Source organism: Maylandia zebra, linkage group LG17 (assembly GCF_041146795.1).
Source record: "Maylandia zebra isolate NMK-2024a linkage group LG17, Mzebra_GT3a, whole genome shotgun sequence".
NCBI lineage: Eukaryota > Metazoa > Chordata > Actinopteri > Cichliformes > Cichlidae > Maylandia > Maylandia zebra.
This window is the reverse complement of record NC_135183.1, coordinates 661,161-677,638: the sequence shown is the minus strand read 5'-3', so window position 1 is coordinate 677,638 and position 16,478 is coordinate 661,161. Positions and strand designations below refer to the sequence as shown.

Sequence of the window (16,478 nt, the reverse complement as noted above, 5' to 3'; positions counted from 1 at the left end):
ACAACGTTCCAGGCCTTTGTGTGTATGAGCTTGACCATCTTACAAGATTGATTTAGCATGTGATCGGAGCAGTTGTACAGATTATATCGGTAGGTTAATAATTAACAGCCCTGTGCACACTTTCCTTGTTCACATGAACTAAGACCGTGAGCGACTGTTCGAGAGGTTATCACTGCGATTTAATTAGAACAACAACCTGAACACATCTTGGAGGTGTGACTACTTCTGTCAGCTGGAGCAGGGCGATATGACCAAAAATATTTATCACGATATACATTTGAAAATTTGCGATAACGACATAACTGACGATATAATTGACACGAGACAAAATACTTTACAACTCCACAACTTAGTGCAAAAAACCCCATCAATGTATTTTCACTGAAACAAGCAGCTGTTTCTTATGTGCATTAAAGTTATATAAACACGTAACAGTGCAAATGCAAATTCCTCGCTGACAGTTTAACCAAAAGGCGTTTCCAGTGGAAACTGGCCGACACATCCTCAGCGTAACCATGTATAATATCCACAAAACTTAAAAAGAGGTTATACACACACAATACGGTAATATTATGTTGAAGCACAGTACGTATCACTCCGCGAGGCTCCGCCTACGACAGCCGTCAATCCATCAAGCGGTGCGGCTTCGTAGCTTAGCAAAGTCGTACTGAAACATGTGACAGATTTTCGAGCGCCGTGCACATAAAATCGTTTCGAGGTCAGTAAACACGACCAGAGTTCATATATAAGGCACACGGGATTATAAGGGGCTCTGTCGACTTTCAGAAAAATCAAAGGATTGATTTTAAGTGCGCCGTATTTTCCAAATAACGACGGCCCGCTCTGAACCAGTTCTGGTTCATCGTTTCATTCAACGATCCGCTTTCGCCCTCCTCATTCTGCGTCGCCGCCATGCTTTTTCCGCCATGTGCGTATGTAAACAAAGGCACTGCGCATGCGCGTTTTACCCATATTCTATCGCCATATTTCATTTTCTTATCGTTGGCAACATTATACCGGTATTACCGTGAACGGTATGATATGGCCCAGCCCTACTGTCAGCAGAAGACGAGTGGACATGAAAAATAGCGTTAAAGTGGCAGAGATACGAGGTGCTTCACTTCAGGTCAGAAGTGCTAGAACCACAGTATAACCAGGATGCTGACGTTTGGTAAAGTGAGCTGTATCCAAATGGCCACGTGTAACTTATCAGTTTTTCAGCTACTTTTGAGATTTTGGAGATTCAGGAACTGCACCGTGATGCTACCCCTAAAAGATGTTGGCCACGTTGTCGTCTCCTAAGATGAAATGTACGTTATTATCCTTGACAGGAAAATGTGACTTGGTCAGCAGTGAAACTTAACTAGCACCATCTTGGCCTGCAGCTGGCAACAGCACATCTTCTTTGCTCTGCTGCCTAAGTGAGCTTGACGTAGCATGAACCACTTTTCCAGTTGGTGCAGTTCTGGTTAGACTGGCCCTCAACCTCAAGCACATCTTTACAGCAGAACAAGGACTAGTGTTGTAGTTGATGGACGAAATTGTGGAGTACCCTGTGTAACTCTGGGGCCAGTCTTTGAATGTTATTAAGGGCGTGGTCAGCTACACAGGAAGTAGAAAATTGGGCCAAGCTGGTGCTAGCTGGTTGGCAGCAGCTGATCTTTCAAAATAAAAACCAGCTGATTGTCGGAGCCTGTGTGTGTGAAGGACACTGATCCCAGAAACATGCTGTTTTAAAACACGGACCAGGACATGTTAGAACCTGGTTATAATGAAAAACCTGAGAATGGCCAAGGATGAAAAGCCTCAGTGCAAATAATCCATATCCATTCACTAACCTGCTGTTGTGTAACAACAGGTCAGGCTGATAGCTGGATGTCATCTGCTCGCAAGGCCGCTCTACTCGATGCACATTCCTGTCACGCCGCTCAGACTGAGAGGCAGCTCTTTGAAACAGCTCTGTATGCTCATGCCTGCTGTCGGCTGCTGCTGCTTGAACCACTGCACCCTTTGCTGAGCTCTGGCTGCTTTAAATTGTGTGTTGATGTTTGCTTTATGGGATGTATGACTGGGGGCTAATGAGCTAAGGACCCATTAGCGATTCGTTTTAATTAGGGCTGCTCAATTAATCGAATTTTAATCACGATTACGATCTGGGCTTTCAACGATCATTAAAAATGACGGAGCCGATTATTAGCCCCTCCCTCATTTATCCGCGACACCTTAAAGGCCGGTCCGTGAAAATATTGTCGGGCATAAACCGTCCGTGGCGCAAAAAAGGTTGGAGACCGCTGATTAAGAGGACCCGAGGGAAGCTCGGAAAGCTAAGCAGAAGTTATTTGGAGAGGAGAGTGACTGCTGTTGGTTGAAAAGAGAGGTAAAAAAAACTTCAGTGGTGTTGCACACTATTTTATATTATTTTTTAAAGTCATTGTTAACCCTTTAAAGCCGGTCAGAGCAGCACGCTCCGTGTTGTGTAACTATTTTTAAATCCCTGTAGAACCTGAACCTTGTAAGCTAGCTATAATATAAGCTCTGGCGTACTTGGTTCTATAGTAGGTCGTAAGGGTTAAATAAATATCGTCAAATAATCGTGATCTCAATTTCAGTGAAAATAATCGTGATTATCATTTTTGCCATAATCGAGCAGCCCTAGTTTTAATTGCAAAGTGATTGTTGAAAGCGAGCCATGAGCCACATGCTAATGCTATGCTAACAAAACAGAATATAATTGTGAATCACATTTGTTATTATCAGGTTAGCATTTTCTGATATAATGAAGCTGTGCGGTTTCAGGTTGCACCTCAGTGACATGCAGCTTATGGTTTCAGTGCAGAATCACGTCCAGCATGAGTGTGTGTTTAAAATAAAGAGTTTAATCTTCACGATGGTTCACGTAGTGCTGGCTTTGAATTGCTGCATTTGCTAGTATGGGTGTGTCACTCATGTTAACACACTGTACCGGGTGAAGGACTGCCACATGTATATGTAATGTCACAGTATACTGGCCCAGCTGATTGTCGGTCTAACTGTGCTGGCTTGGATGTGGAAACGAGACACATGCTGTCACAGTGCGTCCTGTTAGGACAAAGCTGTTTTGGAGGTGACAGCCCGGGCTGTGGCCCACCTGCAGACCATCATACAGGCTATGCACGGCTTCATTTGACCAAAGCAAAGCAGTACGGACTTCCCTGCCTGTGCAGCAGTTTCTGTTTCAGAAGACAAAGCTTGTTTCTTATGTTGTCATTGACTTCATGGAGCAGCAAAGTGTCTCCCAACAAACTGAACTTCTCTGCAATGATACAGAACAGAATCCCTGCAGCTGGAAAAATAGACTTCATGATGGGAAGTTTGATCGAAGCAGCATGTTCCACCTAGGGTTACAGGATTATTTCAAGCTTTACAACTGTACTTCTCCAGTATACCAATGTAGGTATAAAGTGTGTATATGTAGACATTAGAACAGGCACTATGATGACTTTTACAGACTCTGATCGCTGCCAGCTGCAAAACCTGTTTCGCTTTCCTTTTGATGCATCATTTACTTATAAATATCAGCATTGTAACATGATTAGATCCTCTTTCCTATTGTGAGAACAATGAGAATTGTTTTAATGTTGAATATGATGCATGTAGAGCCAGCCAACAGCTGAATTCAGGTTGTATTAATGAACTTGTGAACTTGCTCTGGTGTGTACATTAGGCTAGAAAAGTTTGTGTGTGAGCTGCACTCAACGTGCCGTCCCTGTAAGAGCTGAAGACTTTTTAGATGTATTTAGTTTCACTTCATCATCAGACCGTTGGATCTGCACTTTGAACTTTGAGCTTTTATTCCACACAGCTGTGTTTGAAGCAGACAACTTGTAGTTGTCTTCCTGAGATGGTGTCTTGAGTTTTTTCCTTTCTGAGCCCTGATCTGTGGGCACGCAGCACGTCTGTCATCCTAACCTACCTGTCGTAACTTTCTGATGGAGTGAGGTCATACATTTCAAAATAACCTTCGGTAGCCCCTCCCACCCCCAAAATCCCCATGAACAGGTTTGGTCAAATGCTCGTAGACTGACTCGTCACATTTACATTTGCACCCGTCTCCTTAGTTTGATGTGCTTCTATCAGCTCTGACGGTGATTTTACGTAGGTGTTGTGTCAGTTGTGATCCAGCAGATAGTACAGAGGTGGTACTGTAGCTCGGGGCTTGTCAGTTAGAGGGCATAGCTGTATCGCTGGCTCAGTTTATCAGTTTTGGCTCTGCAGATTTGATACGTGGAGTCAAAGTGTTGTAACATAGAGCCTGAAATGATCATAACAACCTCGTAACTCGTCCTCCGTCTCATTTCTGCTGGGTCTTTGTTTTTGTGGGACTCTTTGCTTATTGTTTGTGTTCCACACATGCCTTTTGTTTACATGTCCATATGCTTTATATCAGCTGATCAAAAAGAAGTTTGTGGTGACAAAGTAAGTGATAGTTGTTGTGTGTAGCTTCCCTCTCCAGCAGTGGGGTCAGCATCAGCTCTCTAAGGACATGTTATTTTTGGCACAGTGTGGGAATGAGGGGCACTCGTGTTAAAGTGAAAGGAAACGAAGCCGTCATCTTTGACAGCCCCGCCCCACAGCGTCCACGTAACACTCGCGTACAGGCGACAGAATGAATTCCCCTGTGTTTTGGGAGCTGGCCTACTTTCTGTTTTTGTATCGTCTGTACTTCTGGTTTAGTTTCTCAGTAAAGGCCCACGGGCTCTGTTGTTTGCTCTGAGACACATTTGCTACATAATGCTTTAGGTTTGTCTAATGCTGGTGAGCACCTCTTCTTTATTTAGTGTTATATTGTTGTGTTCTGTATATTAATCCTTTGTACTGGGTGGATTGAGTGTATTCTCTCTGCGGATGAATGCCGCCATTAAGCAGCCTTCTGGGCTTCAGCTGGACCTAGGCTGAAAGACGGGCTTGTGGTGGTTACATAAGTCCGCCATTGTTGTGTCATTGTGCCGCTGTGATGAGCCAGGCCCTGACCAACAAAGGAAATGGCCTCATTAACCAGCAGCAAACAAGCATTTTAACACATCTCACTAATGTTTAGCAGGCACATGTGAACCCATTTAAAGGACAGGCCTGACAATAAGCTCGTGAATACAGCTGGAATCATTAGAACTGTTCATTTACAGTCACACATGGTTTTTACACATGAGCTTGCTGATCACACGTGTCACTTCAACTTTGGCTTCATCAGGTAGCTTCCAGGTTTGCATTAAGGCAAAAACAACTACATGAGTATTTCACTCATTCATGCTTCAGGTCTAAGAGGACTGTTGGTAGAAACAAGCAGACAACAGCTAGCTGTAAGGAACGTACTCAGACCTCTGGATTTGTCTCTCTGTCTCTGCACAGTGGAAGGTGAAGGTCAAGGTCGCATTCTCCAGCGGTTTCCTGAGAAAGACTGGGAGGACAGCCCATTCCCACAAGGCGTAGAGCTGGTAAGTCATGTATCTGTGATCCTCGGGGGCAGAACAAGACAGTTAAATCTGTCAAAGTCAGCGGTTCCATCCCATCGGCAGCTATAGGCCCTATCAGGCCACAGCAGCTGCCACGACCTGTTCATGTGATTTAAACATATACTGCTTATTTCGTTGTCATGCATAGGTGAGCATGTGCAGAAACTGTGGAGGACTGACCTTCACTGCAGTGCTGTTGATGCTCATATTGACCCTGTCCATGTCAGCCTGACCTCACGTATCCACTTTAAACACACGTGTCTGTCCTGTTCATTTAAAGTAGTTAGCTACTGACGTGAAACCCTCAGTGCTTACAGTGACTTTCACTCCTATGCATATGTTCTAGCTTATGATTAGATATTCTGCATAAAGGCTGGACGTTAGGTTGAAATTATGTACTGAATCTAGGGCTGCTCGATTATGGCAAAAATGATAATCACGATTATTTGACGATATTTATTTAACAATAACAATGTATTGAATAAAGACTTTAAAAAATAATATAAATAGTGTGCAAATACTGATAACAGTGCAAATGTTTGCAATATAAGAAATAAATGAAAAATGTAAACGTCTATGTTTAGTGAAAGTTTACACACTGTGTCTACTTGATCCACGTCTGACTGAACCCATAATGTTTCCACACCACTGAAGGTTTTTACCTCTTTTAAACCAACGGCAGTCACTCTCCTCTCCAAATAACTTCTGCTTAGCTTTCCGAGCTTCCCTCGGGTCCTCTTAATTGTTGTGACACGTGTTCAAAGAGAGGTGCGCTCGATTTGCCACACGGAGCAGTGTGAGAGTAAAGCACGAGGGAGGGGCTAATAATCGGCTCAGTCATTTTTAATGATCGTTCAAAGCCCAGATCGTAATCGAGATTACAATTCGATTAATTGAGCAGCCCTAACTGAATCTATAACAAACTGCAGAGCCATTGTGAAATATTCACATCCTGTCATCGGATCAGTTGATAGCGTCTGAATCTAGGTCGGTTGTCTGGCCTGAGCAGTCAGTGTGGTTAAAGGGGTCGGCGAGTTAAAAGCGTATCTGCGCTGTGATTCAGAAACGGACGACGACAAAAACTAAAAATGCTACGTGAACGGCTTTAATTAGACTGGAGGTCCATGTTTACATCAGGCTTACGTCAGCTAACTGACAGCAGCTGACACAAGAATGACAAAGACAAACCCTGTAAATATTGATTCTGTGTCAACACTGTGGCAGAATCGACGGCTCCACTTATGTTTCTTGTTTTACAAGTCAAGATTTAAATGTTACACACTATAACCGATTGTCTTGAAATCGGAAACTGATTTACTAATAATAATGGATTGCATTTATATAGAGCTTTTCAGGACCCCTCAAAGCGTTTTACAATGACACTATTCATTCCCTCTCACATTCACACACTGGTGGAGGCAGCTACAGGTGTAGCCACAGCTGCCCTGGGGTAGACTGACAGAAGCCAGGCTGCCATATCGCACCATCGGCCCCTCTGACCACCACCAGTAGGCGGTAGGTGAAGTGTCTCGCCCAAGGACACAACGACCGAGACTGTCCGAGCCAGGGCTCGAACCGGCAACCTTCCGATTACAAGACGAACACACAACTCTTGAGCCACCATCGCCACGTATATCACTGTCATATACGGGGCCGTCGCTCATGGCGAGCTGTGGTGCAGTTGAAGCCCAGCCCTGGATGAATCGAGGTGTTGTCCCACCATGTGATCTACTATTGTCTGATACGTTTGCTAATGTTTATCTTTCTCTTCTTCGCTGTGTCTTCACCTCTTGCCCCAATATTGCCACCACCTTCCCACCCCTCCTCCCCTCCTCCCCGCTCTTCAGTTCTGCCAACCCAGCGGTTGGCAGCTGGTTCCCGATCAGCTGCCTCCCTCCTTCTTCGTAGCGGTTTTGACTGACATCAACTCGGACCGTCACTATTGTGCCTGCTTCACCTTCTGGGAGGGCCTGGACAACCCCCAGGTGAGACGGTGTCAAATGATGATTCAACTGAAACTGAATAACTTAATGTGACAGTAATGTGTGACCCTGTGTTCAGCTGCAGAAGGCTGAGGCCAGCGAGGCGGACGAAGCAGATGAGGTGCTCTCCGTCGTCCAACCAGCTAAGATCTTTGCCCCCAAGAGCTTGGTGCTGGTGTCCCAGTTGGATCACACCGAGGTGTTCAGGGTACGGCTCACACAGCTTTTCCACATGTGACATTTATGTATGTAGATATGACACAACACAAGATGAACAACATTCAATTAATATCCGTTTTATTTAAAAGATGAGTGAATGTTGACAGAAGAAGGAACTAAGAAGCTGATTGGCTGGAGTTGGATTATGTGTGCAGGTTGATTCTGTTTGTGGGGGTTAGGGTTAGGTGGCGGTGTGTGCACACGGGTGTATCTACACATGCATGGACGTCCAACGTGAAAGAAACCGCACAGCTTTCTAAGTTATTAAATCATTCTCAAGTCATCACAGTTTCAGAGCATTTTCTGTTGGACCGCCCGTGGTTTAAGACTTTACTGTGCAAAGTTTGGACATAGAAAATTCCTTTTTGTAGTATTTCTTTTTAAAAAGCCCCGACCGACCTTCAGTTCTGAAGTCTGGACATTAAAGTCTGGTAAAGACTAGAGGCTGACATTCTCTCTTACCATGAAACTGTAGTTTGGGACAGAGACATAAAAAGGCCCATATTTGAGCTCACAATAACAAAGCTGCACATTACCAAAGAGAACTTTCTGAGTGGTATTATCGTCGTCTTTCACAGGGATGCAAAATAAAACTGAATTTGTTGATTCTGATCATTTTCAAGCGTTGTTAGAGATTAGCTGCGACTTGAAGACAGACATGCTGACTCCAGACAAACACCTGACTGCACTGGAACCTGCGGCCTTGCTGTGTAAATGAGTCTGCAGGCGTCTGTGTGTGAAACCCTGCTGTGGCCTCGGTGCTGGGTTTGCCGTTGACCCTTGACCTCTGTGTTTCTTGGTTGAACAGAACTGCCTGGGGCTGATCTACACCGTCCACGTAGATGGTCTGTCTGCGCCCTTGGAAACGGTTGTCGGGAATCTCCTCACTTGTGTCATCCCCATCGCTGGAGGCTCCCAGGTATAACTTCCTGTCTCTGTCACGTTGACGATGCAGCATGACCTGCCAGAGGTGATGATTTGAGTTGAGGGGTCATTTAAACCAGTGCTGTTTCTCCCTGACCGAGCAGGCTCTGTAAAATGTGTTAATGTCAGACTTTAAATGGCAGCTGATGCGTCGCTCAGCCAGCTGTGTGCATAGAAGCAAAGCTTTGCACAGCCTGCTAGTGTAGCTGCGTTTTCAGCATGAACATCCAGCGCTCTTTGTGTTTAAAGGGTCGAGTGTTGTCTAACCTGCTTGTGCATTTCTGTGGGTTTCTCTCATCTGTGGCTGAGCGCAGCTCTGCAGTGACACAGGCAGAAACACTGAAGACCTGTCGTGTTGAACAGCAGTAACAAAGTGTGTGCTCTAACCTCACGTTGTCATATCGTGGACGCATATGTGCACACACCTTTTTAACCAATCACAGATGAGCTGGAAATCTGCAGAAAACTCCAGCAGGTTAATAAACCCTGTATTTCACATATAAAAATGTCGTAATAACTTGTTCCTCATTTTACTTTTTAATTTCCCCTTCATTCATTGTTTTCATATTTTCTTTTAAGGTCATGTTTATTTTAATTCCACCACCTGGAAACTGTGATCTAATAATCTGTTTTTAAACACAGATGACTCGTGTCACGGTGCACGTACAGCAGGAAGTGTGTATTTTCTCTGAACTACACTAGCTGACACTTCCTGCTCCAGATGTTGTAACCCGTGTGTGTCATTTGTGTGCGCCCTACTGTACCCTGGTTCCTCTGTGTTACAGACAGATGAGGCCCCAGTTTGTAGTTTAGACAGAGTTCCTCAGGTCCTGGCCTGTGACTGGCTGCTGGCCTGTCTCCAGGTAACTTTCATGTTCTCCAAGCTTCACCAATCAGCAAGCAGCTCGATGTGATTGATTCTGTTCATCCAACAGGCCGCCATTGTTTCTGTTTTCTTTAAAGGAATCTTTCTTTCAGTCGTTTCAAATCATTTGTGACTGATGGTGCTTCAGCTGACCTGGTTTTCTGTTTGTTTACATCATGTTCTTCATTTCAAGCTTCTTTTGTTTGCCATCAGCTTGATTTGCTGCGTTTAAAAGCACGGATTAGTTCCTCGTTCTTTCCCCGCCTCGGTGACACATGCACACGAACACCTTTACACACATTCAAGTTGCTGTGCAGTTCGTAGTTTGTTGCTTGGCGACCATATGGGATGGCAGATGGCTTCCTGTCGGGTAGCGCCGCGTCTGAATGAGAGAATCAGATTTAATCAGTATTAACACACATAAGACCCAAACAGTGAAGCTAGCCCACGTCTCCACTCACACTCATCAGTGCACACGCGCTCCTTCATCACACAGAACACAGGAGAGTTTGCTGCTCTGCCAGCACGCACAAGCAGCGCTCGGAGGAGCGCAGGGCACCTGCACAAAGTAACTAAACGCTCGCCACAGACGACAAACCAACTGCAGCAACATGACACTGATGTGCATCAGAAGTATTCAGTCAGACACGCTGTAGCTTACGCACAGTTCACCTTTAGAGCACATTTCCATGTAGCACGTTATCAAACCCCTCTCCTGAGGTGCTGCGTAGATGAAGCACAAAGCTGTATTAATCTACTGTAATCTAAGCAGCATGCAGTAGCAGCCGCCTCTTTCTTTAGTGTGGTTGCTGGATTGGATCAGCCAGAGGGCCTCGTAGCTGCGCTCGATTATGTGTGATTATAACGTCACCTGGAGGCCGAGAACGATCCAAACTGGATCCCAGGTCTGACTGCGAGCTTGCAAGCAACACAAAGGGACAGCGGTGCAGTGCACGGGGTTAGGACCCTGTGTAGATACTTACCTAACCCTAACCTCCTCAGGAGTGGTCTTCACTCGGTCTTCCTTCACCAATGAAAGACCTTTGTGATGATCTGCTTCAGCTGTCTTTCGTAGTCTTCCCGCCCTCGTGATGTTGCTCAGCATTTGGTCTGGCACCAGAACGTAGGTTGTTTATTTGGCCGCTTCTGTGGCAGGATTTTTGTTGCTGTTGTGTTTCTCTGCCTAAAGAGCCTCCTGCACCTAAGCTCTGTATCTGCTTCATTTATGAAATAATGAGGCCTCACCTGTTCGTGAAACTGCTCGGCCAACTGTCCCAATACTTTGGATCCTTTTGAGCCATAAAAATGGCTGCAATTCCTAAAGAGGTAATGCTTACCCTGGATTCAAAGCTGAAACCCTGCTGTAGTCCAGCCACACGCCCTGTAACACATACTAACAGGCCTAAAGCTATACTAGGGCTGAGCGATGCATCCTCAGTTAGATCACAGTATTTCAGAAAATGATATTTATGAATAAATGAATGCCATTTTACACACACACACACACACACACACACACACACACACACACACACACACACACACACACACACACCACTTTTTAAGCAAGTGTATGACTCAGACAGGATCTTACAACAGCATAGATTCATCTGTAGCAACAGTTTACGCAGCTCTAATACTTTGAGCTCAGTATGACACGTGGAGCGTCAGCTTTTGATCAGCAACACTGCCCTTAGACAAGAATGGACGTCGTGCAGTCGTTCTGACCCAAGACCAGACTACAAGAACTTAGGCTACGTTCACTCTGCAGGTCTTGATGCTCAATTCAGATTTTTTGATCAAATCCGATTTTTTGTCTGCTCGTTCACACTACAAATAAAATGCGACAGCAAACGCGCTCTAGTGTGAACGCTCAAAGCGGCGCATGCACAAAAGAAGACGTCACACACAACGCGCTCTGTTTAGACCCAGAGCAACAGTATGTGTGACTGATGGCCTTAATATGAGGACTTGTTTCCCAATTTTTGCTTTAAGTTATTTTGTTATTTACATAATAATGTCGATAACCTAATAATGATCCTTGTTGCTGTTTCAGAGGAGCGCTGCTTCAAAGGATAGATTTCTGTCAGAATCTGCAGATTATACAGTACAAATAAAATGTTCACGTTTCTCCAACGTTGTCTTCCCAGCAGTTTCACTGACATCTACACGGGATGGCCAGGAAGCGTTCACCATGTCTTCTCCGGCGCTGATAATTGGCGTCTGTCTCGTGTCAGTGACGTAAAAGACGGATTTAATGCGACATGACCATCAAACAGCAGTCGCTTTCTGAAACATCGGAGATGTATTGGATTCAGGACCACATATGAAAGTGACCCAGGTCGGATTTGTGCCGTTCACACTGTCACACCATGATTGGATATGAGTCGCACAGGGTCAAAAAAGTCGGATTTGATGCGCTTTTGCCTGCAGTTTGAACGCAGCCTTAGAGAGTCCCAGCAACTCAGTCCCACCTCCCACTGTATGTGCATGTGTGTGGCAGCGTTGGACGTCCCCGTGTTTACTCTGACTTTACTGGAACAAGCAGACGGTTTTTCATTAGAGATTACAGGAACAGATCTGCCTCTGGAATTGCTTCATATGATTCCAGAAACAGGGAATTTTCTTGTTGACACTGTCCATCGTGCTGCCAAGTGTGATGCTGAAAGCAGACCTGCTGTTAGCGTGGCACGTAGTCGTGAACTGTTCTTTTCTTTTGGCTTTGTTTGTGTCGGGATCCTGCTGGAAGGTGATTTCAGTGCTGCGGTTTCCAGTTTTGGAATCAAAGTTCCTGGGCAGAGAGCCCAGCTGCTTACCAGGTCGCTCCACTTCTAGTCTGATAAGCCAAACAGGCCTACTGTGTGTGTGTCTGTGTGTGTGTGTGTGTGTGTGTGTGTGTGTGTCTGTCTGTCTGTCTGTCAGACACAGACAGACAGACAGACAGACAGACAGACAGACAGACAGACAGACAGACACACACACACACACACACACACACAGACACAGACAGACAGACAGTGTGTGTGTGTGTGTGTGTGTCTGTGTGTTAAGCCTGAGTAAAATTAATGTAGTCTGCAGCCTCCCCCGTTACTCTGGTTACTGTTAGCTGTAAAACAAATGAAGGTGTTGTGTCACTGCTGTGTGTATTTTAAGTTATGAATCATCCGTTGCTGCTCCTGCTCAGTAATGCACTTTCTTTGCACACACGTGTGTCATCCTTCAGTGTGTTGTTTGTGCCTCTTTGTTGTTTTGCTGTGCTGATACTGTCATGATGTTAAGTTTGGGCACTTTGTGCCTTCGCTCGTTGTTGCTAACCTGTCTTATCCTGTTGGTGTGTGTTTGTGCGTCTCTGCTGGGTGCTTGTGTAGCCGGGCCAGGAGCAGAGAGAGGAGAGTTTGGTACGCCAGCCTGACTTTGTTCTCCCCTCGCTACCAATCAGCTTTCCATTGACTCTGCTTCCTTTTCTCCACCCGTTTCCTTCAGGCAGTCCATGCACACGTCCTGTGACAGAAGGACCAATCAAAAGCTTTGATATAGACTCAATATGTGACCAACAACTGATTATTTCGCATACAGTGATTAGTTTCTTGTCATTTTATTTCCATGTAACCAAAATGACCTGACCATTGACTGGTTGGTTTTTTCCCAGTTGACAGCAGTGGCTCTGAGGAGGGCTGTGATTGGCTCAGCTGTGACACCACAGCATCCAGTTTGGAATGGGTTTCTAAGGCCCTGCTGAAACCAGTGGCCTCCTGCCACAAATACATTCTGTCCTCGGTGCATTAAGAAGCACGTGTGGGCGCATCCTTACTGTCAAACCTCACACGTCTTCAGACCACAGCGATGATCAGATGTTGGATCACAGCATTGAACTACTAACAGCTCATCTGTGGCTGCTGCTGCTATCGCTGCTGCTGTACAGAGCATGAGATAATGCTGCACCTTCCCCCAGCTGGTGCTCCACGGCCGGTCAGCCAAAGGTGGAAGTGGATCTGTAATGAGCCCACGAAGCCTTTGTGCTGCAGTCATCAGTGTGTCTGTCTGTAGTGCTACAGTACTGAGTCATCAGTTTTCACTCTGCTTGTTATTCCAGCAAACACAGACCCATATGTATTGGCCCATCTGCTGTGTACAGCAAGCTTCAGTTCTACAAAGTTTTGTGGTCGGTAACAAAGGAAATAATTGTAAGATGATAATTGGCATCATCAATGATTTCTCTGTTTAAACAGAGTTCAGTTCAATCTTCATGAATTCAGCTGCTTTCCACACGTTAGGCTGCAGTGGAAAAGTCGCGCATGACACCTGCTGTGTTTCTGGGACCTGTTTGATAGGGTGGTGCTGCTGGTGTTTTCAGTAAGGTCGTTGGCTTGGAGTCCCGCCCGGCCCCATTCACATCCCGATCAGCTGGAATGGCTTGTGTTTAATTTGTCACGTAGCTGCTAAGCTTCTGGGATTCTCCATCTCTGTCTCTGAATCACTCCGCTCTGTGGACATACACAGTTGTGATTAAACCACGCCGCCAAACCCCGACTCTGACCACCACCATTAATCTGCCGTTTTCACACCCGCTTTCAAATCCTTCTTTTCTCTCCTCTCTTATGTTTAGCGGACTATAACATTAGGTGCTGGCGACCGGCAAGTCATCCAGACTCCGATCAACGAGTCTCTTCCTGTCAGTGGCAGCAGTGTGGCCCAGCTCTTCAGACAGCTCGGTACGAGCACATATGAAAATTACTGCTCTGTTACTTCGTGAGCAATGTCACCTCATGTGAGATGCATGTAAACAATACTGTGCGTGATCTTTGTGATAAAACGTGTCTGCTACAGGCCGGGGAAGACCCGTGGCTTCATTTTCTGTCAGTGTTAAACACAAACTCTCCATGTTAGACCTTTTTATCCTCTTTGCTCTGCATGAAGAACATGGATATCTCCATATGCATCTCACACATGGCTGTGGCCACGACCTGCTGCTCAGACCTTCTGTTTCTGAGAGCCAGCCAATCAGAGGATAGTTTGCTTACAGTTTTACACTTTTAGTGTTCAAAGAATAAATGCAGGTTGATTCTGCAGTTTAAAAGACATGAGAACCTTCAACCCTATCAAATATGATGAAACTTCAAATCACCAATATTTCTGTGCGTGCATGCAGCAGGTGAGGTGGATGACACGTCCTCTGTCCTCCCTCAGGTATCGCCAATGTTCTCTGTCTGTTCTGCGCCGCCCTGACGGAGCATAAAATCCTGTTCCTGTCCAGCAGCTACCAGAGACTAACGGACGCCTGCCGGGCACTGCTGGCCATCATGTTTCCTCTCAAATACAGGTATGTCCCACTCCTGTTGATGAAGCCACAGTGTAGACACTGCTGAGTGCAGGACGTGTGTAAAGTCTCTTGTTGTTGTGTTTTCTCAGCTTCACTTACATTCCCATCCTACCTGGAAAACTCCTCGAGGTCCTGAGCACCCCCACGCCCTTCATCATTGGTGTCAATTCCTTCTTCCGCTCTGAGACTCAAGAGCTGGTGGGTCCTCACTGTTTGCAGCTTAGTGAATATGAGGCTACACGAGGTAGTTTTCATCAGTGCGACAGCAAAGAGCAGTGTCAGCAATGGTAAGGCTGAACCTGTGTCTTAAAGCTTTGCTGAGGAAAGAACCCAGACAGGAGTGTTGTCGTGTGTCATCGACCTGACGGAGCTTTCCTTTAACAACCACCAGCTGTACAGAGGGAGGCGGGGCTTATCTTGAGCATTGGAATAGTCGAGCATTTTATTTAAAAAATGTACTTGGATATCCTTTAACGTGTTGATGTTTTGTGAGCTTATATATGATTAAAGTGACATCAGCAGTATTTGGAAGTGTGTCGGCAGGGAGCGCTGTCCGGGGACAGGAAGCGCGTGTTCTAAAAAGACGGAGCTGTCTTTGAGGGGACGATGAACGAACGCTTGCTTGGGTTTGGCTAAAGCTGCTGTCCTTGTGATTTGGGCCTTTTAATGATTTCTGTAGGTGAAGTTATTGAACAGTGTTCTTGATAAAGCAAGAAATGTGTGCACACGTGTGACTCCACACAGCGTCTCTTAGTGAGTTCCACCTGAACCAGATGCTGTTGATGGCCAGTGCAGGCTTTCACACAAGGCACCCACAGACACTAGTGGGAACTAGTTTAATGCTGAGTGGAGAGGGACCAGAGTAAACGTTCGATGAGTGTAAACGTCTGATCACAGCTGTGGAGCTTCAGCGCTGACACCAGAAAGCTTTTGTTTTTAAGGCGGACGTCACGTGTCTGTGTCAGTGATGACTGCTCGCCACGACACGCGTGTCTAAAGGAGGTTTGTGAGCTGCGTTCGCCACTGTAAACATTTTGTGTACGACAGTTATCAAACAGCTGTGGAAGGGAAATGAACACGAGAGCAGGTTAGCGACACACAGCCATCTGTGCCAACCCGGCGCTGTATCAGCACTGAAACAATCACACATCCCTGCACAGTGCACTCTACACACAGCTGCTGCAGGCTGGGGTAGATGTGTGATATCGTAGTGTTTAGAGGACAAAGGGCGCGTTTCATAGTTTCACACAGTCACACAGGGACAGCTTTCTCTGTGAAATGCACGTCAATAAGAAAAGCTCTGACGCGGCTCGTAGCTGTGAGTCGTGTGAGCTCGTACTGACCCGCGGATCCGTCTTTAAGCTGCTGCCATCCAGCTGTTTGCTACCTGCTAACCTTGGTAGATGCATCGCTTTGTCACGTAGTCGTCTTTGTAAACTCGGCCGAGACTCATCAGCGTCCAGGACAGTAGTTGGTGATTCAGTGTCACGATCGAGGAAACCAGGTTGAGGCCTGATGATGGTGTTAGCGGGACTCATCACGTGTGGCTGCGTGCTGCCCCATCACAGCCTTTAGCTACAGGGGGCTGTGTTTTCTACCTTTATTGCTGTAAGAGCAGTGGTTGTGTGTCACTGATATGTGACTGTGCGCTCTGTGGTTTGATCGACTGGGTCATGTAA

General features: G+C 45.9%; 1 protein-coding gene across 5 annotated transcripts in view; it reads left to right on the top strand.

Annotated features, from left to right (window-relative positions):
- Window positions 1–16,478, top strand: part of sbf1 (SET binding factor 1) — a 52,928-nt gene that overhangs the window by 12,975 nt on the left and 23,475 nt on the right. For 2 of the 5 annotated variants that reach the window (XM_012916044.4, XM_012916042.5), the window contains exons 2-10: window positions 5,386–5,471; window positions 7,337–7,474; window positions 7,551–7,679; window positions 8,499–8,609; window positions 9,400–9,477; window positions 12,848–12,877; window positions 14,086–14,191; window positions 14,667–14,799; window positions 14,889–14,997. In XM_012916044.4, coding sequence (XP_012771498.1) covers window positions 5,386–5,471; window positions 7,337–7,474; window positions 7,551–7,679; window positions 8,499–8,609; window positions 9,400–9,477; window positions 12,848–12,877; window positions 14,086–14,191; window positions 14,667–14,799; window positions 14,889–14,997 — 920 coding nt within the window. The remainder of the gene's footprint in view (window positions 1–5,385; window positions 5,472–7,336; window positions 7,475–7,550; window positions 7,680–8,498; window positions 8,610–9,399; window positions 9,478–12,847; window positions 12,878–14,085; window positions 14,192–14,666; window positions 14,800–14,888; window positions 14,998–16,478) is intronic. The other 3 variants (XM_012916045.4, XM_012916043.5, XM_012916046.5) reach the window with 3 other exon arrangements.